Here is a 24,924-nt window from a genome sequence, read left to right as displayed (position 1 = left end):
TTCACCTTCCCTTCTCCTTCGTTTATCTTCCCTTCTCCTTCGTTCCCTTTCCTTCTCCTTCGTTCACCTTCCCTTCTCCTTCGTTTCCCTTCCCTTTTCTTTCGTTCACCTTTCCTTCTCATTCGCTCACCTTTCCTTCTCCTTCGTTCACCTTCCCTTCTCCTTCGTTTACCTTTCCTTCTCCTTCGTTCACCTTCCCTTCTCCTTCTCCTTCGTGTATCCATGAACATATGATGAATCCAGTCCCAGAAAAACCTTTTTAGTGCACTCGATCCGATATTTCCAACGGTGAACATAATTCTTCACGCTTTGGTATGAATTTTACTTTAACAACCGAATCAACAACCTCCTTAAATAATTCTTCGCAAAACTTTCCCCTCTGGCATTTCAGCTCCTAATTTCTTTTCGTTTCTGATGAAATTATCTTAAAGAGTTTAGAAATATTGGATTTGATTTCCTTAATTTCTTCATCACAATGACATTTGCGTTTTTGTTTTTTGTTTTCCATCAAGGAGGATAGAGAAGTTTGAATTTTGAGAGGAATAGATTAAGTTGGCTGTGGGGGATTAAGGTTTTATTTTTAGCCTTTATACTGAGAAGAAAGGAGGATAGAATTTTGAGAGGAATAGAATAAGTGGATTGTGGGAATAAGTCGGCTATGGGGGATTAGGGTTTTATTTTTGGCTTTTATACTGAGAAGAAAGGAGGATAGAGTTTTGAGTTTTGAGAGGAATAGAATAAGTGGGCTTTGGGATTAGGGCTTTATTCGAAATAATGGAGAGTGTTTGTTGTAGTAAAGCAACCATTATCATGAGCAATGCATTCATAAGCAATGTTTTTATTTCTCTTTCTTTATTTTCTTTTACTTCATTTTATAGTCAATAACTTATTTTTATTATTTTTTTATGATCTTGAAATCAGGATAGCTTATTAACGGTCGGTTACTATACGTATAGTCGTATACCAGTAAATGGCTTTAAATTTTGGCAACTAATTTAAATTAAAAATAAAAAAATATTAAAAATAAAATTAAAGCAGCTAAACCAAACCGATTCAAAGGGAAAAAAAAAAAAGAAATATAAAAATATACGAAGTAAGACCTAAACAAGAATATTTTATTGTATGACTAGAACAAAAAGAAATTGTGCAAAAAAGAAAATTGTGCAAAAAAGAAAAATAAATAAACAAGAATATTTTATTAAATGACTAGAACAATGGGATGCAGTATATACTAGTATATTGTTTTCCCAAATATATTGGCCTATATATAATATCATGTGTCCTTATAAATTACAAACAAGTGTGTAAATCCTCACAATATATAGGTTAATATCTATCTATACAGAGTTTTTTCAGTGCGGCAGGCCACATGGTGCGGCAGGGTTGCTTGTATTCTGAGTTACTTGTTTCTCGAGTTACTTGTATTATGGGATTACTCGTATGTGTTACTTGTATTCTGGGGTTACTTGTATGGATTACTTGATGGGTTGAGTAAGACCTACAAGTAACCCCAGACCAAAACCTCGTACCAAACCAATAACATCATACAAGTAACCACTGACCAAAACCAGTAACACTCATACAAGTAACCCCATAATACAAGTAACTCCTACAAGTAACCTCTGACCAAAACCAGTAACACCCATACAAGTAACCCCATAATACAGATGACACCTACAAGTAACCCCTGACAAAACCAGTAACACCCATACAAGTAACCCTAAAATACAAGTAACACCTACAATAACACTATACAATTAACCCCTGCCGCACCATGTGGCCAGCCGCATACAAAAATTTGTACTATCTATAATATTATTAAAAATCAATGGGATAACATGGTATCATCATGTGTTATCTTTTCTTTAATAAAATTGGTACCACATGAGCAATGACATGTCAAGAACTATACATCTACATTCTACAAGCCAAAATTCAATACAAATTTATGATTGAAATATAATTTGAACCACTAAACTTAATTAAAAACGACATTTACCATCAAACTATCAATGTCTCTTAATACTTATTATTGTGCTTAATAGAATAATTTAACCAACACATTGTAAATTTCTAATTTGAGTAATGCTCCTTATTTCGCAACTTTGTATTAAATACTCAATATATTATTGTTTTATTATTTATTATTCAATTAATAAGCAAACCTAAATTCATTATTTGATTTCAACTTCTATTCACTTTTGAAATTTTGTAACTGTTAATGAGATTAAATATCTCCACCATTTATTTTTTACCTTACTCCCTTTATTTTAATGTCTAATCAAAGTGACGAACTAAACATTCAATGTTGAAATTTTTTTTAAAAAAATTAACTATAATAAAATATAAACAATGATCCGGGACATCGTCCGAGCCAAAAACTAGTTGTCTTTTAAAAGGCAACGTATTATCTCTAACTAACAAAATATAATATAGTTGCATATTACCACGATGTCAGTATACATCAAAATTAAGACATACAACAGGTCAATAAAAAGCATTCAACTTCCAATAATTATTTCATAATCATTATCACAAACTTTTCATTAAACCGGGTGTTCATTATTTTAGTGAAAATCAAAAGGAAGCATGAGTTTGTTGGCCCAATTTTGGCAAGGAAAAAAAATGAAATCTTATTTTCTCTCTGCTCTTTATTCAACAGATTCTTTTTTTGATCTTTCTTCTTCAATCTTCTTTTTCTCTGTTTTTTCTCTCTCCTCTTGTTCTCATCTTCTTTTGTTTTTCTCTCTCCTCTACTTCTCATCTTCTTTTGTTTTTCCTCTCTCCTCTAGTTTCTGGTGATAATTGATGATGTTGATGTTTCTGCTCTAGGTTAGTGTTTGTACATTTTTGTAAATTTTTCGTCGCTTTGCTCGGTGAGATGGTCAGAAATGGTAGAATCAACAATGGTTTCAACGCGATCGGCGTCGCTAACGGTGGTTCCGGCGGTGACTTTTGATTTGGTTGAGTGATTATATAGTTTTTTCATGACTATTGTTAATTTTTGTGTTTGTTTCGTTAATTTTGATACTCTGTTTTGCATATATAGTTTAATTACTTTTGTGGTCACTTTTATGAAGAAAAAGGGTCACTTTTGTGAAAAAACAAAATCATTTTTGTGAAAAAAGGGTTATTTTTATGTAAAAAAAAAGGGTCACTTTTGTGAAGAAAAAGGGCCACTTTTGTGAAAAAAAGGGTCACTTTTGTGAAAATATGGAACACTTTTGTAGAAGAAAAAGGGTCACTTTTGTACAAAAAAAGGGTCACTTTTCGCAAAATGTTCGATGTACAGTAAAAATACTGTACACCGGGTGCATGCAAAAGGGATTGAATCATTATTATGTTACAACTTAGAAGAACTAAATACTGAATAAGAATTGTTTCAAAAAAAAAAAAAAAAATACTGAATAAGAATACATAGATCATCTCAGTATTTGGATTGAAAACTAAAGGAAAAAAAAATAATGTACGTGGGCACAATACAAAATTGTTAGAAATTAATTAAATCATGAAACTAAAGAAAATAGGTAGACTGTAGACATGTATACTAATACTACCGCCATCCAGACCTATTTATTTGTCGGTTATCACGTTAGTAGTTCAAATTAAATTACACTAAGAATAGGACAATAAAACTTCTGGATGGAGGGAGTATCTAGTACGTATACGTATATAATTTTTCTTGAGGACTCTCATTCACTTAACTAAACCTAGGAAACAGATGCATTCCATCACTACTCAAATTAAAATGCGTACCAACTAATTGCTGTTTGTCGTCCTTGGAAAAATGTATGTGCACAAACAAATACTATTAATAATAATTTGGGTTTTCAAGATTGAAAACATCATCAAATTCACCTTGATTATCAAACGAAAGCTCCGATGCAATCGTTGGGGAGTTAGCAGCCGAGGTAGATGATGGATGGACATCATTTTGTTGAATCAAAGTACCTTGTAATGGATGATCAACATCAATATTATTCTGAATGTTATTATGATCATTGAAGTTGTTGTTCATTAGACATTGAGAAGATTGGTATGTTGTGTATGGACTTGAATTTGTAGGAAAATTTTCATGACCAACAAAGTTATTATTAGTACTATGATTAAGCAATGGATTAAAGGATGAAGGGAAGGAAAAGGAAGGACATTTATTTTTTAAGTTGATATTATTATTATGAGTGGTAATAATAGGTTTGATGTCTTCAACATTATTGTCTCTTTTGAAATCCCATATGATTTTTTGTGGTTGTTGTTGAGGATGTGGATTTGGAGTGTAGATTAGGGTTTCGATAGGTTCGGATTTGGGTGTAGGGTTTTGAAGGTGGGAGGATGAGGAGGAGGAGGAAGCTGCCTGAGAACAGGTGTGTTTGCCGCGATAAGTGACATCAAAGGAGCTAGGATCATCATCACTTCTTTGCACTTGCTTTGTGGCCAAACACCCCTGGAAAACTCTATGAGTACACCTATAATATGCCCTGCAAACATAAAGATATTGCATTGGATGAAATAATATAACACCTTTAGGTGGTGTTTAGTATGAACATTGTACGTAAATGGAATGAAAAGGAAACAAATAAGAGGCCGGGAAGTACCTTTTATTTGTTTGGTTTAACCATGAAAAAGAACCACTTAAACCTAACTCTTTTTCTTTTTATTTGAGGAGGGGACAGGGTAATTGTTACCTTAGGTTTTAGAAAGGTAATAACAAATTAAATTGGTTGAAATCATTACTTATAGGTAATGGTATGTAATTGTTATGACCCAAACCTGCTAATAATAAAAAAAAAAAAATAAAAAAAAAAACACATTTTATATGTTCCGTTATTTTCCCCACAAGAAATCACATCATTTGTCCCGTTTAATTTCATAAGAGTAATCACATAAGATTCACATTATGTTCATTACATATATATGAAAGTAAAGTATTGACTTGTTTAATTAGAATGCATTCAGTAGATGATACAAGCTAAGTATACATTAATCAATAATGAGAACTTGTTAATTATGCAAACGCTATTATTGTACTTAAAAATGTCATTCAAAAATATACTTATAAGTCATCATATCACTGATAATACATGGATAGGTATCAATTTATAAACTCTTTAAACAGCTGGAAGCATGCATGATTAATGACTGAAGTACAACCAGAGTTTGCTAACTACTGTATATAATGAGTACGGATTATATATTAATATTCATATCTGTTATTTGAAGCTTCTTTTATGCTTTAATTTCCTTGTTTTATGGAGATTCATATGATAAAAAGGATAAACTATGCAATAATATAGTATTAAATATATAATTAAGTTATCTTAATTATGTACTGATTACATTTACATACCTTGGAAAATTGGCTCCAAGAATGTCCTTTTGTCCATATTTTCTCCAATTATAACCATCTTCAATTGGTCCCTCAAGCCCACTGCTAGTAGAGCCTTGCACTCTTTGTGTAATTCGAGGAGAAATCCTTCTGTAATACCAAGTACATAGAATAGTTAATTTGATCATCAGTTTAATTAAGCGCGATAAATCAATTTGATGATAAACATAAATGGGACATGTTGAGGGTGTCTTTATCACAAAAGTGTAATGTTTTTCAAAACTAAGACCTACAAATGATAAACATAGAAAACAAAATATTAAAGCTCTTAGTCATGATTCTCCCTATTCATCCACAAAAAGTAAACAACAATAATACAATAACAAACACTAAGAATCAAATTTAAGAAAAGTTTGTAAAGGTATCGATATACACAACCCTTATCCCTATATAGTCAACGGCTATAGGAAACCACAAAAAGTAAATCGTTCTTTAAACTGGATCTCTGTCTAAAATATTATCCAGTTTAATCAGTCAAATTGAATCTTCACATGGTAGATACTTACCTCTTTTTGGAGTCATCTTTGTATTCAGCTGGATCTCTAAAATCTCCGTCGGAATCTAGGCTTTTAGGGCTTCCACTGAAGGAATTAGGGGAGTCGTTTGTTGTAGTAGTTGTTAGCTGAAATTGAAACTGGTTTGTTGGATCATATTGCAAGATCTGTAATGACCTTTCAAATTTGGCCAATATGTCTTTAGCCATCAATCCATATGCTCTATTGGAAGATGAGCGTGTCTCGTTGCCAAGACCCAACTGAAGTTCCCTAGTAAGATCTCTCCCTTCAACAAGCACATTTACCAAACTCTTTGGAATCAAATCATTCACATTATTGCTCCCCATTCTTTTTCTTACCAAAAATAAGCCCTATAAAACCAACATATATATGATTCAATCAATATATACCTCTTATATATATCTTGCTATAACGAAAACTAAAACCAACTTATATACTATATATTTAGCTTCAAAAATGGAAAGATAAGATCATTAAAAACAAATTAAAAAAGGGACAACATGAGAGTCAACTACACAAGTTGCAAACTCATACTAGTAAATAAACACAAGTTGAGGATAATGATATGGATGAATCTTTCAATGGCGCCTAGCTAGGAAACGCAAGTTGTACAATGGCTTTAGCTAACTCTTCAGCTATTGGGGGGGTCGTCGTGCCACCCTACTGTGAGATCCTGGGATCGAATCTCAAAGAAGCATGCTTATCATGTAAATATATAGCTAGATCGATCAAGACTCAAGAGAATGTAATTAAAGAGAAAGGGTAAATAAAGAGTGTGTTACTCACCTTTGAATTAGCTAAGAAGATCAAGTATTTGAGAAATATAAGGCTTGTTTCTACATACGGTCCAATGTGGCTCGTTTACATTTCTTCCGTGTTATTACACGCGTTCTTGACTATTAACGTAAGATAAGGTCAAGCAAAGAGAAGAAAATGAGGAAGAAAATTAAGGCAGCCAGCCAAATTTATGTGGAAATTATTAATCAACTTATTGATAACCATGGTTAGTATGTAATTGTCAGATAATAATACAAAATACATATCGGCGTTTGTTACTCCTAAGCTTTTATTAGAATTAATATAAAAGAAAGGGAGAAATGTTTATAGTTGATTTTTTTTTCTTTTTTTTTTTTGGGTTTAAGCTATCTCGACTTTGGTAATCTCGATTACCTATACTAATTGATCATAGTGTTATCATTAATTAGTTGTTCAAAATTTTATTAGAAGGATTGGATTGTGAAGTTGTGTCGTCACATGATGTCATGATGACATGGTGTGATCCTGCATTGACACGTGGCCTGATCTAGGTGGCACCAAGCATCAAATTTTATTTTAGTACTATATCTTAAGGAGATATTTGGGAGTAATCTTTATGTAATGATTAATGGACAATTAATGATTAACATGTGTTAGCGTATGATGCTACTCATCAATCCTTTAAAAGCTAGAGCGAGTTTAACTTGTAATATTGCCTACATAGAAATGTGAATTGTTTTAAACCCTATCATATTTGAATTAATTCAAACAAAATTAGTCTAATAGAACCAATTCTTAATGACTCAACCAACTAGCATGTGAAAGGTTAAAGATCACAACCACAATCAACATAAGTTCGTTGAATAAATAAACGAACAACATCAGATGATGGTAAGTTTGACTATGATTTTGTTTTAGTACCAAAAAAAATAAATAAATAAATAAAAATAAAAACAAATTATCATGTAAAATGTATTTGGATAATATTAGCTACACCTTGTGGTCGTAGTTACTTATTCAGGGGTTACTCGGTCCGTCATAGGTTACTATATATCACACAAAAAACGCACTAGTCGACTGAATAACCCTTGACTGACTTACTGCTATAGGTGTTTAACTATTTAAAACACATATAGATAAAATTAAATAAATTAAATTCATAGTAGTATGACTAGTATCTACTTAAGTTGGGTTTCCAACTTTTTTGGTAAGTACATAGACTACATACGAAATTTTCCCATTCTACTATTTCTTGTGAAAAGGAATATGAATTTGTAGCACCTAATCCTTTTGCTAAGTCGTTGCATAAATGCATGATACAAGTGCTTAGCAACTATCCTTCAACACTAACAAACGATAACTTTTAAAAAATTGGAAAATTGCTAATTCTTTATTCCTAATAAGGATTATATTTTCATTATATAGAATATACGAAACACCATAAATTCAATTATACACTGAGAGACAAATTATTTTCCTAATATAAAAAAATATAATAATTTTTCTAACAACAACCCAATATCTAAAATAATGAAGGTGACAAAAAAATAAAATAATGAAGGTGGGAAAAAGTAGAAGGGTTGAATAAAAAGAGTAGTATATGACATCAGCATGAAAAGCCATGCTTACGTCGAAAATAAATAGGTCATCTACTCTGGTCAGACCATCCACGCACTAAGCTCAATCCTAGCCTCAATATATGGGATATGTTCCTATTTTTTTAAATCCTTAATTCATTGGGAATTATAACATCTTTTAACTTAGATCCATCTCCTAATTATAGTAATGTAATAATATTAATTTGTTTAATGTGTTACTTAGGTTAGTGTGTAGTGTGCACATTCAGCACATTTAGGCCGAAGATTCCGCACCATTTTTCCTTGCTAGATCTCCATTTCCTCGCTTGTTGGGACACTGTACTGTTCATACTTCTTATCCACACTCTCCGGTACGGATTGAGACATTGCTAGAGGGGTGCCACAACCGTGCTCGCTATATACGAGCTGGTTCAGATGATGTAACAACACTACAAACCCCCTTTAAAAACAATCTTGTCGAAGCAACATGGGTCAAATGTAGATGTTACTCCTCCGTTCTATATACTTTTTTTTTAGGTAAGAAGAAAAACCCTACTGATTCGGCACTTCTCATAAGTTTAGTCAGCCCAACTCTGCAGATCATCGCTTGAGAGTAGAGGGGGGAGGTAAGGGAATTCCCCTACTCCCAAGCATTTTGAAGTTGGTGGGGCTCGAACTCGTGACCTCAAAGTCACAAGGTGAGTTCCCCACGGACCCCACCAACTCACTATTTTATATACTTGAATAATTATTTAAAATAAATAAATAATTAAAACTTGTACAGTTGTACGTGATTTGTTGCCATTTACATACTCCTATGTACCAAATGGAAATACTTGTACTAATATTCGATCTGACAAAATATTAGTAGTACAATACAGTAATAGTAATAGTAATAGTAATAGTAATAGTAGTAGTACTAGATTGAAATCTACAGTGAGTATCTATCTCCCTATTGTTAATTTCATTTTTAATTTCATGAGAGAAAGTGCAGCCATTCAGTGATTGAGATGCCATCGCATTTTTTATTGCTGACTAATTAAGTAATGTAAATTACATTAAATTAATCATTGTTGCAGTAAAAATAATTATATTAATTAAATCAAGAACTTGTCTATACCACTTTATATGTCCATTTTCGTGCATGCCCTACTCTATATTAATACTTTCTTAGTTTTTTTATTAAAGAGACAATGGCCTCTAATTGTATAGAATCTAGGAAGCTCATCCTACTACGGTAACGTACGCAGGAATATACTATAGAATCAATTTATCAAGCTTTTTTTAGCCTAGATTTTATGTTCTTCTAATGCGTGTAGAAGCAACATAAGACCCCGATCTCAATAAGAATCATCCATAAGATGAATATTGTTAGTGGATCAACTCAACCGATAAGTTTAAGTTGTGATGGTTGAGGCCTAGGAATATGTTTTATACCCTATCTCCTCACATGAGAGCCCTTTGGCATGAGATTCGAACCCGTGACCTTTGTGTCACGTTAGGTCCGATACCATGTTAATGGACCAACTCAACCAAAAACTTAAACTGATGATTAAGGTCCAGGAATATATTTTATACTCCATCATAAATGATCTGAAAAACAATGTGAACGGCCTTATGGACGCTCATATCTGACTTGTGTCATTATTTGCATTTTTCGTAAAATTGTGTTATCCACAAAATATGCAAGTTCAAAAAAAAAAACAAAAAAAAACCAAAAAAAAAAACATACTCTAAATTAGATTATAGGATTATAAATATAGTATGATACTAATACATGTACATATAAGAAATAAAAATGGTGATTTTGTAATCAAATTGAGATTAAGAAAATAGTAGACCAAGTTATGATGACCGGCCAAGTGCCAACTAGACATACCTAGGTCACATGGTCAATTTCATAAAACTAACTTAGATTAATTAGTTGGATAATTAATTTGAGAAAATTCTATTTCCACGCCCAATACAATAATAGATCGAGGAATAATCATCTGTTGACTAGAATTGAAAGAAGCTGGCATCTGCATTTAATTATAAGCCAAGTTGTATCATTTTGTCAATCTTAATTTAATTAAATGATTGCGATGTACGAGTATTACTAGCCAACCCTAAATTCGACAATGAGCCAAATTGATGATTTGCTTAATTACTCTCCAAGTCTCATTAGCTTGGAATTAAAGATGCAGACCTTCGGTATATAGTCTATATACCAATCCGCCAATCCAAGAGACATCATTTTGTGAGAGATTCCGGACTGGTAGGTAATTCACCTGAAAAAATCCAAGCTGAACACTTGAACCAATGAACAAAACCGAGTATGAGTGAAAGTATTGTCTAACATTAAATAATTATGAAAACCCCTTCAAAAGAAAAAAAAAAATTATGAAAAATGAGGACGAACGTTAGGATGTGTATCACACATTGAAGAAAAAAGAAAGTTTTGATTACTTTCGTGGCGGGTACGGCCTAGGCCCGTCAAACAAAAATACATACTTTATACTTCTTATATACACTATAGATCATGGTACATTGGTACTACGTTATATTTTTACATAAGGAAAAATATAGCCAAATATTAGCTTATAGATGATTGAATATATACATAAAATAACTCATTAGGAACAAATCTTAAATTTGTTTCAATAATCAACTAACAAACGAAGAGCTAAGTGATGAAATTTGCTTGCTGTTGCTAAACAAGCTTGATTGCTTGGATTTAGAGCTTTGGGGTTTGATTGAAGATCTACTTTGTGCGTGGCCCAAACAAAATACGGTCCAACGAGACGATCTTTCTGGGCCCAAATATCTTCTACTAGCCCCTAAGTTGGTTGGCCAATGGACTTTTTTTTTTTTTTTTTTTTTTTTTTTTTTTTTTTTTTTTTTTTTCAATTCAATCTGTATTACGTAAACTTTGGATGATCAAAAGGACCCATTTTCTACTCCTGTAAAAACTACTCCGTACTCCATAATTTAAGTTCAATAAAAATTCTAATAAGATAAGTTTAACAAAAAGTAGATAAATTTAGTAAAAAAAATCAGTATCACCATACTACCAAAGAACAAAATACGTAGTATAATACTACTACTTCACTAAATAAACTAGGCTTAATCGGTTTATATAATTTTAGTTCAATAAATATTATTCTAATTTGATAAATATCTTATGAAGAGAACATACTAATAAGATTAAAAATAAGTAATACTTTGTAAACTATAAGCAAATTTTCGTTTCCCATTATACCTTTTGTGCTTTTGTCAAAAAAAAAAAAAAATAAATAAATAAATAAATTATACCTTTTGTTTGGATTAAATATCTTCTTGTATGAAAGATGGTGACACTTGTTAATTATTCATAGATAGTTGTAATTTTATGGTTATTGTGGATATAATTGTAGTTTTTTAATGAAAAAACTCCAATTATAAAGTTGCTACCAAAAATAAAAGAAGGGTCAAAAAATATCTCATGGCCATAATGTAGCAACGTAAGGTCCTTGAAGCCACCCAAATACAAATTGTTTGAGTCAATTACAAACCATATGCACGTGGCAAATACATCATCCATTAAATTATATTTTAGCTGCCGTGGCACATCTTTGTTCCATGCTGGCTGCCTATCGTACTCATAAATTAATTACTCAAATTTTTAAATTGTCAATTAAATAAAGTAAAGTAAATTACTACTTTCATTTATTAGAAATCCTACTTTCATATTTTATTTGTAAAATTATGTTTACTCGTGTGAAGTATGATAATTATACTCAATTTTCATTAATTTGAAAATGCTAAATTGACCTTAATTTTCTTTAGTAATTTATCTGGCATGCAACGAATATTTATCGTGCATTACGTTATCCCTTTATAATTTTACAAGTATGTTTTGAAACAACTATGTTAAATTTTTTTTTTTTATTTATATAGTTCAATGATTTTTAAAATTAACATGTTAGATTTAACAAACATATGGTTATCCTATGCAAAAAACAAGTAAGAAGTACTTCATATATAAGTTTGTAATGTGTGAAGTTCAACTCGCTTTTATTAGATAAAAATAAATTAGATGAAAATAAGTTAAAAAAAAATTTATTTATTTAAAAAAGGCTAATTAAACTCAAATACATCAAAACAAATTTTATAACCTAAGACAAAACAAATTCTTATACATTTTTGACCCACAAACTATTTTAGACAAATAAATTTAAATAAGATAACTTTAGTTAAAATAAGTTAAATTAAACATAGTTTAAGGTCAAATCTAATATGGAGTGTTGTATTTACCTCTTACTAAGCGACTAATATCATCAACCTGAGCTATCGTCTAAACACAAAAATTAGGTTAAATCTTGGCGCATAGCACCTATTGATTTCTAAGCATATAGGATGGAAATTTTACAATTAAAGAGTACTATTCAGATAACTTATACTTTAGTGGTACATTATACATGTATAATGGTATATTATATGTACCATTAGAGAGTCAGCTTTTTCCAGAAATTGAAACTTATAGGATGGTAAAAAGTACCATTACACTCGTAATAGTCTACAAAACGTACTATTTAGACAAATTATACTTTAGTGGTACATTATACATGCATAATGGTACATTATAATGTACCACTAGAGAGTCAGCTTATTCTAGAAGCAAAAATTGAATCAACGGAAATTACTTCATTACCCTCCTATTTACATAGTTCGCCCATAAGTGCTAATGTGCTATGCGCCCAGACTCACTCAAAAAATTACGGTAACTAGATAAAGCCCGTGCGATGGAGGGACACTGGTTACCTTAATTGAAAATCAATTTTATAACACACCCAATCATCCAAAAGACCAAAACAAATATCGAGCAAGATGGTTACATAAAACTGCTTCCACGTCACTAAAAAAATCGAGTAAAATTAGAAATGTAGAATTCTCTGCCAAAATGTCACTCGTTTCTTTGTTTCTTTCTCTCTCCTCTAAGCTTGTGGTTGCCATAATTTTCCCATAAATTCATTTTCTATTTTCTTGGTTCTTTATTTTAAAGCAAATTCTTTTAATTTTTAGTACCAAGAGTCAAGTTATTTTCTTCATTTTACTACTGCCCATTTTCTTTGATCTAGCAAAAACAACACATTTTTGCTTCTGGGTTTGCACCATAATTCCAAATTTCGAAGTTTTTCGGTTTGTTTTTCAATTGGGGTAAGTTTTCTGTTCATATAACTTTTTTTTTTTTTAATAATTTTGGCTTCAATTTCTATTATACTCGTATGAATTAGTTCTAAGTAAAAATTATAATATAATAAAACTTGTTTAAATTAAGATATTTTTTTTTATTATTTATTTTTAATTTGGGGTTGAGCTAGAAATTGAGGTTAAAATCATTACCGTTGATCATATAAAAAATTTTAACAAAAATAAAACGGAGTATATATAAATACATTGAAGTGAAATTGTGCATAAGTTTGATTATGAGTGATTGAGTGGTTCAGCTGAATTATAATTGTTGTAATTGATGACGGCATATGATCAATCTCAAAATTCGGGTAAAGATGCATAATTTTGTGGTTGCTTGTTGTTTATATGGCCGGAGTAGTATATTAGTTTGTTTATATTTCTGTTGTAGATGTCGTATGACTTTGAATCGAGTTTATCTATATGTTGTAGATGTCGTATGACTTTGAATCCATAATATTATGGTGTAGGAGGGTTTAACATTTTGATCTGGCTTTGGTGAAATTGAGAGTGTAAAAACTGTTAATGGTCTAGTAGTGAAGATTAAAGATTGAATTTTACAGTGGTTGCTTGAGTATTCTTATATGGTGATCCTAGATGATGCAAGTGTGCATATATGATTTTAGCATGCCTTAAATGAGGGTGCCTAAGGTGTGAACCCCAATGGAGTGTATACTGTATTTTGCATATAGAAGAGATTTTCGAGGTTACTCGGTGAAGGAGCAATACAAGTTTATTTACTCGGAAATTTTTGTGAAGTTGATAATTGAGATGTGATTAAAGATGAATTCATGTAGTGCTGTATACATTCATATGAGAATGAGATATTTGATCGTAAGGGATGGAGGAGGAAGATTTTTGTGGATGACTATACGGAATAATCACATTTGGTTCATGTAGTCGACCCCGCTTATGGGATTGATTGATTGATGCTTTGGTTGGTTGATTGATTGATTGATTATTTGATTGTATACATTCATATGAATGGGAATCGAGGACATATTTAGACTATTTTCACTTGGATCGTCCTTCTTTGATTGAAATTATCATTTTATTATGTGAATTATTCTATAATAGATTTGTTCAACTAGCAAAAGAGGTTCTTTTCCGTTTCCTAGAATTCTTCCTACCAAGGAAGTTAGGAGAGTATGTACGTAAGCGTGTCAGTTTAAGGAGAGATAAGGTGGTTATGAGAAAGTGTGAAATCAAGTGGGTCCAACAAGTGTGGCAGGAGAGGATAGAAAGGGAAATCTATTAACTCAATACAAGTAAAAAATTTAAGCAAAAGTGGGAAGAACTTTAAGGAATGATCTGAAACTAGAAGTGTGAAAGGAATTGTTTACACATCCACATGAATTGTCTACACATTGCAAGAGGCCTAGAAAAGTAAGATGAGAATTAAAAAGATGTTGGGGAGTGTAAGTCTTTTGTATATTTGAGTTGCTATTTGGTGCCTTGGTGGGTTATCTTCCATATTGTTCCTGTGTTTTGAATTATTTTACTCTCCGTTCTTCACTTCACCTCAAGTATGTCACTTTGACATGGATATGGGAACTTCTGTTTGGACCTTAAACATGCAGTTTTTTTCATAAATTGCCGAGTTGACACTTGGGTATGTATTGATACTGGCCCTAGTGATCGAGTTTGAATAACATGTGTTTGAACATTCTTGTCTAATATTATGGGAAATTAATTATTAAAAATCTTAAGAGCCAATGGCAATAATTTGGACATTATCTTATTTTTGGTAATCTTGAAATACCTAATTTATGCTCTCATTCTAGCTTCTGCTCATAATCCATAACTTGCAGGATTTCTACTGCAGTAAACATCTTCTGAATTTGGAGTTGATATGGGAGTTGTGACTGTTTCAGTCTCAGCTTCTCGAGCATCTTTAGGATTAAGCAGACGATCAACAGCTCATCAATCTAGTTCTAGCGGACCCTTAATTCTGGGGTTCAAAGTGGACAAAAACAAGAAGACAGCCTTAGTTGCAGTGAGTGAGCCTAGCCGTTTACATGCAGAGACGAAGAAAGAGAATCAAAAGAGATTAAGATCAGTCACGAAGCCTGTGAAAAGAGTTCGTGCTGCTAGCATAGCTGAAGCTTCTCCATATGCCGCTGAATTAGATCTTAACGAAGCTGCAGCTAAGCTTGAAAGCATTTTTAAGCTGAGTCCTGCAACAGATGCATCAGATGCATCAGATGCAGAAAACATTGATCAAGTGGTAAAAGAAAGACGAGGAAGGAGAAAAAAGAGCACAGGCGATGAGGAACAGGATAAAGGAACTGACAGTAGTGTGGTGAGGAACAGGAACAAGAAAGCAAAACGATTGAGCCTTGCGAAGAGAATTGAAATGAAGCAAAACAAAGAAAGTAAGGAAGAGAAGGCAGTCCTTTTAGCTAAAAAGAAGAAAGCGATTAAGAATGAAGATGAAAACATTGATGAGCTTGTAAGAGAATACACTGCCTCAACTGACTTGGCCAGCTTGGATTGGAAGAAGATGAAGATACCACCAGTTCTTCCTTCTTCTGAACACTTTTGGTTGTTTAAGTTGATGGAACCAATGAAGGTAGTAAAATCTTTTCCTCCTGACATTCTTTCCAAAGTGGCAATGTGAACTTGTGAAAGGCTGAAGGGATTATTTATTTATATCTATAGTAGGTTTCCGATGGAAGTGTTGGACCTCTTGGCGCCTCCTTCTGTTGCCTCCTTTCCTGCTTAGATGATACGTGCATGCACTTTTATCAATAATGGATATATTTTACTCCATGAATGTAGGCCCTTAATCAAACAAAGGAGAACCTGAGGACAGAACTGGGAAGAGATCTAACTGACAATGAATTAGGAGAGGCAACAAATATGACTGTAGTACAAGTAAGAAGACACATGGAGGTTGGTCATGCTGCAAGAAACAAGTTGATTAAGGTGAATCTCGTGTTTGTTTTATGATTTTGAAATGTTTTGAATCATTTCCAGAAAATATTACTTCATAAGTTGTTGCTTGCTTGTTTCTTTGGTTCTATTTAATGTTCAAACCTGTTCTTATTTTACGGTGTTGAAAACAGCTGACTTGCTGAGTATGTGTTTATAAAATGCTTAAAGCCTGCCCTTCATTCTTGTTTTTGTCATTTCACAATAAAGTGAGATCACATAATGTTTCTACCAAATCCTCTTTGACATGTTATTTAGGATAACTAAATGAACAAAAATGAATTTGACTTTTGTGAAGTGAGCCCTTTTAATTCTGTACATCAAATTTTAAAGCATGGATATGTCCAATGCAGCACACAGAAGTGGGCCATATTAAGTACTTCCATGGTGCCTGTTCTTTTGAAATAATTCGAAACCTGCCTGGTAATGAGAGTTCTTGATGATAATGCAATCATGGTATGTTTGGTGCTGTGAGTAATCAAGATCAATAATTTATTTACTGTTTAATATATGCTTTTGCAGCACAACCTGAGACTAGTTTTGTTTGTAATGAACAAATATTTCCAAGACTTCACAAATGGACCAAATTTTCAAGACCTGTGTCAGGCAGGAGTGAAGGGTTTAATTACTGCTATTGATCGCTTTGAACCAAGGAGAAAATTCCGGCTGTCTACTTACGCTCTTTTTTGGATAAGGCATGCCATCATTCGTTCAATGACCGTTTCAAGCTTTACTCGTGTCCCCTTTGGTCTTGAATCGGTATGTTTATATTTTCTTGTACTTGCTACTAAATTTATCCACTTGCCTTAGTATTGTTCTCATTAACCTATGTGCTAAACCATGATGCATCTCCATCATTCCAAGTATGGATTTCTGTTCTTTGTCTTAAGAACAATAACTTTACCTCTTTTCTGTTATTCATATGAAAACTTTTGAATTAAATATCCAAACCACATGTTCCAGAAAATTGTGATTTCATTTCCAAAGCATATGCACTGAAATTTTGTTTATTAATTTCCAAACCAATTCATCTTTCATTAGATTCGACAACTTCCCTAGGAAATATTTAATGATTGACTGCTGCAGGTCAGGGTGGAAATTCAAAAGGCCAAATTAGAGTTGATGTTTGAGCTCAAAAGAATGCCTAAAGAGGAAGAAATACTGGAAAGGATTGGAATCTCCCCAGAACGATATAAAGAAGTGATGAGAGCTTCAAATTCCATCTCTTCCCTACATGCTAGGCATCAAGTCACACAAGAGGAGTTCATCAAGGGGATTACTGATGAAGATGGTGTTGGGGGCGACAAGCAGAGGCAGCCAGCCCTTCTTAGACTTGCGATCGATGATGTGGTAAGTAACGTCTTTCATCCACATTCCACTGGACTCTAATATATTTCGTCTAAACATTATTTTTGAGACTATCTAGATTGAGGGCTTGTTACCTGAATTTTATTAGGAACTCTTACACCTCAATATTACATGACAACATTTTATAATTCACCGTCCCAACTTTTGTACACTTCATTTTATAATTGGTCGAGACCCCAAAAGACATGATGGTTGTGGACCAAGTTTTTAGAAATTGTACATAATTTGTGTTATTCCTTGACAGCTTGACTCTTTAAAGCCCAAAGAGAGTTTGGTCATCCGGCAAAGGTATGGTCTTGATGGCAAAGGAGATAGAACACTGGGAGAAATCGCAGGAAACCTTAGCATTTCAAGAGAAATGGTCAGGAAGCACGAAATGAAGGCACTAATGAAGCTTAAGCATCCAGCTCGAGTGGATTATCTTCGGCGTCACATATCCTGAATCAAATTCGCTTGAGATGCTGTCATCATGCATGGTACATATATATGATTTGTTCATTCACACCCTTCCATCTCGTCTACTGAGAATACTCAACTTCTTGTATCATAGTGCGTGCTATTCACATAAAACATACTAGTAGATATATGTTATACCCTAATGTTATAGGCTAGGATTGGATGTTCCATATATAATCCCTTCTTTCAAAAGTAAATATTACCTGTAATCTATTTTTTTACCCAGAATTCTATCCTCTTTTGTAGTTTTGTATCAAGTTGACAGATGACTGTCCTTTACCCCCATACTATATGGAAATATGATATCAATAATGATTACACTAAACATTATTTTTCGGCTTATTAGTTTTTGGCTTTCTGTACATCAAGTATTTCATTTTTGCTTAATATGTAAAGAGTATATGATCTTCGATTGTCTGAGTAAAAGATTTATTTGAAGAAATCATGAAATTCTTCGAGCATTGCCATTCGAAACCACCAGCCTGTCATCAATTACAGCTGATAGCGCAACAGAATCTGACTGCATGTTAAACCTTCTTGTTTCGAAATTCATCATGTGGATCTCTCATTGTCCAAAACAGCTTAATTTCTTCAGCTGTTCTACCTGGAATTCTCCCAGCAATCAAATCCCACCTGAAAGATTGTTTACAACATTGCATAAGTTCTCAGGGGTATTCTGGTCATAAAGTATAAATTTAGTTATTTAAAGTTTAAAGTAATAATTAGCTCATCAAGCATAGTTTCTTTAAGAAAAAAATTATTTTCTGCAACAGAGTACTTTACTTACCTTTCTCCAACTAACCTATGCATTCTGTAAATGAGATCCTCTTCATGTTCATTCACTATTATGGTTTCTCCTTCAAATTGTGCAAAATAACACAAATATATTAATAAATCTTGATAAACTTTAAAAATAAAATTGATGATTATTACCTTGATGAAACCTTGAGCTAGAAGCTTTTTCCATGGATATTAAAAATAATGAAGAGGAGAAATGGAAGAAATAGAACTGCAGATAGCAATTTAAGGAATTAGCTGCAAGAGACTGTAAAAAACTACCAACTGATGGTTGGTCTGACTTTTGGACTTGCAGTTGAAAAATAATGTTTAATTTTCTCTACTTCTCTCTCTATTTTTTATGTTCTTTTTTCTTTTTCTTTTTTTTGAATATTATTCTTCTTTTTAATTTGGTATGTAAAAAAAGTTTGACAAACTTGGCATACGATTATTTGATTTTACATAAAATAAGCATATTACTATTTAGAATTGTGTTAAATTTTAAGAATCTAACACACTTGGAATCAAATGAGATTTATTAAATACTTTAAAAATATATATATTTAAAATTTATCCATATGCTAACAAAAAAAAAATTACTGCATATATACAATTATAGACAAAACGTGGAAACTACTTAAGATCTTAAATATTCGAAATTCACAAGGGCAATCATAAGTTCCTGATATCCAAATTTTCAAATCTATGATAATTTTTTCGTAAACAACTCAACGTTCAATTAATTTGTATTTATATCAATTTTGGGCAGTATCTTCCAATTTTGGTCCTGATATCACTCTCAGATTGTGTGGTTACATATACACGAAACAGAACTTCTATAGACATTTTAGCAAGGCTTTAACATGTTGCTTGGTAGGTGGCAAAGGATGATACATATGTATGACTTGTGGCTGTTGTGAGAAAAAAAAATGATGGGATGATTGGGTAGGAGAAAGATGGGAAGCGGCGAATGGGTTGATAATGTAACTCGTAAGTAATAAGGTTATGAAATAAAGTAACGTTAACAAATTAGATAAGCACCCACCCCTAACTTTCTCTGTTGGCGAAAGTAAGTATACAAGTTGGTTCCTACGCAATGTATATCTTTACAAAAAATAAGTAATCCGCATCAGGTAGCACTAAGCTCCATGTCAAAGGGCAAAGCTCCCAAAGACAATTGGCTAGCTAATAATCCACTTGCTACATTAACATAATATAAAATTTTGTAGATAAATTGCTTTTGGCGCACACTGTTATCTGCATTGCCACACAACAGAAAAAAGCCTGAACTTCTTGGCTTGTTTTGAGCTGCAAAACTTAAAAAAAAAAAAAAAATTGAAGAATAAAGACCCCAAAATATTATACCAAATTCCATTTACATTAAGATTTTGTTAATTATAACCACTAATTTGGAGTATATATGCACTTTGTCCCAAAAAGGAACAATAACAAGATTGAGGGAAAAGAGAGATCAGATTTAAAAGTGGGTGCAGATATACAGAAAGATACAACAGAGTAAACTATCAGTCTGGTTTCCATTCACCTGGAAATGGTGGGAGTTCACCAATCCACTCATCCTAATAATGTACGTATCCTCAATTGACAAACACAAGATAAGGATAGAGTACGTACTTTAACACCAAATGAAGTCTCTCGGAGATGAATCAAATTCCTCAAACTCTGAGCTTTACAGTTGAATCATGCACGCATACAGACATAATTGAAATGTGGCTTAAAATGTTAGACATGAAGCTTCTACTTGCTGTTGCAGCAATCTACATGCACCACTATCACGTTGGAATCCTTTGGAGTAGAAATAGGGACTCCTCATACACCGTGAGACAGAGGGAACTTATTCTTTGCAACAACCGTAACAACCTAGTCATTCAAATGCATCACTGTGTACTATCATCGTTGATTAGGACATGTAAATCAAATAAGTCGAAAACAATCTGGAACACACGAAAGAAAGACAGTACGAAACAATAGTGTAGTTCCAATGATGCCACACATCATGACCATAATCTGTAAACTTTAAAAAGATTGTGACGATTCCAGTCTCCAAGATTCTAGATCAACAGAAATAGATTCTCTATGCATAAACAAGAATACATGAGATAGACAATGATACAGCACAAAAGATAAAAGCTACAAGCAAATTCTCAAAGAATATATGATTTTCTTAACTAAATGGGTCTTTCAGAGGGAACTAACTGGTTGAAGAATAGGGTTCTTTTTGCACAGCCGCACATTACTTAATATGTTACAGCTAATGAATTTATTTTACTCTGACAGAGCGTCCGACATTGCCGCTTCTTCCAACTTGTTTACCTCTGTTGTCAAGTCAGGTTGACTGCCTGTCAAACTACAATTTGCATAACTTTTAGCAGTCTATCAGACTAAAAATACTCTTCCATCTAATATCAGTTACTTGACTTACTTAACTAGTCATCTCAGCATCTCCTAAAACAGTTGTCTAATTATGCCCAGCTTTAACTTAGTTTACTTCCATCAAAGATTGTGAGTTAACAGAATAACCAATAAGATCTTAATCTAAAGGATAAGTATGAGATTCTTTCTAATTTAAGTCTTAGGCGCACAAATTCTGTCGTCCACAAATCCATGTAGGTCAGGGGACTTCGCGCCTCAATGAACCATAAGAAAGAAAAGGGATTTGGTCGCCATTCGTAATGGTGGTAAAAGTGTCTGTGACACACTAGATGCAACCAGGAAATGAAGTATGAGAATAAATTAACATTTAATCAGGATGTTGATAGCCACACTAAGAAATATTTAACAGAACTATGCTGAGGATTTAATTTATCTTATCATCACATTATGCTTTCTGATAATAGAGGTTTGATTGGTATTAGAAGAAAAAAAAAAAAAAAAAAAAAGGACAGCTCATGGACATGTTGACATGCATAACAATCGTCATTGATTGGCTTTTCTCCTCAGCTAACTATGCTTTCTATATAATATAATATCCCAACTTCAATAATCTGTATGTAAGCAACGGACTATGCAAGCTAAGACTGATCGAAGGCTTTGAGGCTATTTCATTAGACAACTCTTGCTTTCTTTATAGGCACAGTTTGATGATTCTACCTACACGATTCTTAATAGGCTTAGTTTGATGACCTCTACCTACACGATTCTTAATAGGCTTAGTTTGAGGCTATTAGACAATGCTTTCTTTATAGGCTTAGTTTGATGACTTCTACCTACACGATTCTTAAGCACATAGGTAATAAGTTGGATATCCAATGCACTAATAAGAGCAGTGCTCGAAGTAGCAGCAAAGAAAAGCCTACATCCCGAAAGTTATCTGTAACCCCCTGAATTGTGAGGATATGGAAATCAAATTGCAGTTACATGGCCTACGGATGATGTAGGCTACCAACAAAGCTAACCCCAATTGCCATTGATGCTGCTTTCCACGATGATACAGATCATTTTCTCTATCTACACCTTAATTGCTCAAACCAATTTGGTTGCTTCAAGTTTGCATAAATGACAAAATTCCACAAATAATTTCTTGCAAGGCTCGTGAAATGATCATACTGTTCAAAATTTTAACTACTTTTTCTTTAAAATCCACTACTGATTGTTATAGTATAATTTTTACACTGACAGTTTATTTCCAAAAAGTAATGAGAAGACCATCAGATTATATAAATTTCCATTAGTAGGAAAAAGGAAAATTTCTAGAATAGGAAATTCAATAAGTGAACAACACTATTAGCCATGTAAATTTTACACAGAATCAGAACATAAACAGTTCATCTCATGTTGTTCACCATCAAAATTATGTTGCCTAGTACAATAATACTAAATCAGAATAAGTTAAAAGGAAAATTATGCTCCCAATATTTTTATATCGTATGCCTTTTGTCCTATCTTTGGCTCTATATATATGTATCTATCAAGGCTTCCAAACAGATCATGCTGCATTAACAATAAATATTTGTGAAGTATCACTATCACACAGCCTTCTCCCTCTCAAGACCGGGATCATTAGTGTGATAACATGGGAGATAAACTACGGATAGCTGTTGGAATATTGGGTACATCCCTACACTCTTTACCATGTTAACTAAATGAGTAACTCAAAAGGTTTACCATATATCTTATCTTGTGCAGGAAATTTGGCTTCAGCATTACTTTACGCATCACCCATGTACTGTGAACCTCCATCCAATTGTAGCATCGACTTATATTTCTTCTCTTTCTTTTTCTCCATGATTAGAAGATATCAACTTACCATATAATTTCAAATTTCTATGTTTTCCCAGATTAACATTTTCAACGGTCATAAAGAAGAAGAGCACTCAAGGGTTTTCATATGTCCCGTATAGTGTTGCTCTACTCAACGCTCTCATCTACACTTGGTACGGCTTACCTATTGTAAGCAAAGGATGGGAAAATTTCTCCCTCATCACCGTCAATGGCCTAGGTTTCCTACTGGAATCCTCCTATGTCCTCGTCTATCTTTTCTTCTCTTCACCAAAGGGAAAGGTCAGTCCATTCAAACATCCTTAGAATCTTTTGATACTTCTACGAGTCAGAAACTACTTTTCTTTTTCACACAGTTTGGGGAATAAATGAATAATGTTTATCATTTAAGCAACATATTAATTGATGTAAACTAGTCAGTCAATGCTTGCACGAAGATTATGAAATATTTTCATGAAATGATGCAGGTGAAAGTTGCAGCATTGACACTGACCTTTCTTGCACTATTCGTAGCCACAGCATTAATCTCTGCCTTTCTGTTGCACGATCATCATAAAAGGAAAGTATTTGTTGGGAGTACAGGGTTGATAACTTCAACAGCACTGTATGGTGCCCCTCTTATCGCTGTGGTGAGTCTTCATAACTCATCATACTGTCTACAATAAAAACATTATGAGTCTGTGGTTTTCCAAATCTAACAGAAATGCTAATTGGCTAAAGCACTACATGAATGCACAAATTATCATGTAACATGAAATCTATCATGTTTTGACATCTTACCTGGATATACTGCAGAAGCAAGTGATAACAACCAAAAGCGTGGAATTCATGCCGTTTAGTCTGTCACTCTTCACTCTACTTGCGAGTTGCTTCTGGGGAGCTTATGGACTACTGAGTCATGATCTCTTTATTATGGTCTGTGAAAGCCCAGTAATCTTCACTTGCCATACTATCATCCTTTTACATTTCATAGCTTTTAAACTGCTTTATGATTCTTCTAATTCGAATCTTAACCAATTGGCAGTCACCTAATTTTGTTGGAATTCTCTTTGGCATCCTCCAACTGGTGGTTTATTGGAAATATAAAGGAAGAGGAATAGAGGAAGACACGAACAAATGGGATATAGAGAAGAACAAAGAGAAGCCCAAACAAGTGCAACAACTGGTAACTGAAGACGAGACAAAGAGCAAATATTGAATTGTGCATACAGATTTCTATTTACACATGTAATCTATGTATGCCACACAGCGAATATAGGTCGCAATTGCATAATATGGTAACAAACAAACTAATGGAAGCAATCTTTAATTTATTTCTAGATAAGAAACTCTAAAAAAAACAAGAAACTCAAAATCGAGTGCTTTTGTACCTATGATAGGTATCAAATTAGTCATATCTTGTACTATTGTACCGTATAAGAAAATAGGTACACCCATGGGTGACTACCTTACTGCCTTGCTAATCTTGATGTCGCTGACTTGTGTGCTATTCTAGAGTATACAACTGTCTTCCTGTAAACAAGAATAACAGGAAACTCATTTAGCATCCCTTTTTAAGAGATAGCACATCAGACACAACACACAAGTCACGCACGCAACTAAGAGATATAAGCAAGATAAACAACAGAGGAAATGGTGCTATAAAAATTCTACTAGCAATTGTTATAAAAATGCAGGTATAGAATTAGCTAACCTTCATAAGTTCATA

General features: G+C 33.0%; 3 protein-coding genes across 3 annotated transcripts; 2 read left to right on the top strand and 1 right to left on the bottom strand.

Moving 5' to 3' along the window:
- Nucleotides 1-3,811: 3,811 nt before the first annotated feature.
- Nucleotides 3,812-6,227, bottom strand: LOC145607509 (putative WRKY transcription factor 53). Its single transcript, XM_081663138.1, has 3 exons — nt 5,893-6,227; nt 5,348-5,476; nt 3,812-4,478 (listed from the first exon to the last, which is right to left on the bottom strand). Exons 1-3 carry the CDS (start codon nt 6,225-6,227, stop codon nt 3,812-3,814), a joined length of 1,131 nt encoding a protein of 376 aa, XP_081519264.1.
- Nucleotides 6,228-13,170: 6,943 nt separating this feature from the next.
- LOC145608173 (RNA polymerase sigma factor sigE, chloroplastic/mitochondrial-like) lies at nt 13,171-18,548 on the top strand. Its single transcript, XM_081663783.1, has 6 exons — nt 13,171-13,412; nt 15,257-16,017; nt 16,227-16,373; nt 16,902-17,138; nt 17,466-17,729; nt 17,992-18,548. Exons 2-6 carry the CDS (start codon nt 15,298-15,300, stop codon nt 18,187-18,189), a joined length of 1,566 nt encoding a protein of 521 aa, XP_081519909.1. The 5' UTR covers nt 13,171-13,412; nt 15,257-15,297; the 3' UTR covers nt 18,190-18,548.
- A 4,356-nt stretch (nt 18,549-22,904) lies between these two features.
- Nucleotides 22,905-24,718, top strand: LOC145609154 (bidirectional sugar transporter SWEET3-like). The gene is made up of 6 exons (XM_081664705.1): nt 22,905-23,047; nt 23,124-23,160; nt 23,276-23,498; nt 23,684-23,845; nt 24,012-24,131; nt 24,241-24,718. The coding sequence occupies exons 1-6, from the start codon at nt 23,011-23,013 to the stop codon at nt 24,412-24,414; spliced, it is 753 nt and encodes a 250-aa protein (XP_081520831.1). The 5' UTR covers nt 22,905-23,010; the 3' UTR covers nt 24,415-24,718.
- Nucleotides 24,719-24,924: the final 206 nt, after the last annotated feature.

This window comes from Chenopodium album, chromosome 23, assembly GCF_948465745.1.
Source record: "Chenopodium album chromosome 23, dcCheAlbu1.1, whole genome shotgun sequence".
Classification (NCBI taxonomy): domain Eukaryota; kingdom Viridiplantae; phylum Streptophyta; class Magnoliopsida; order Caryophyllales; family Amaranthaceae; genus Chenopodium; species Chenopodium album.
This window is presented reverse-complemented; position numbering and strand designations above follow the sequence as displayed.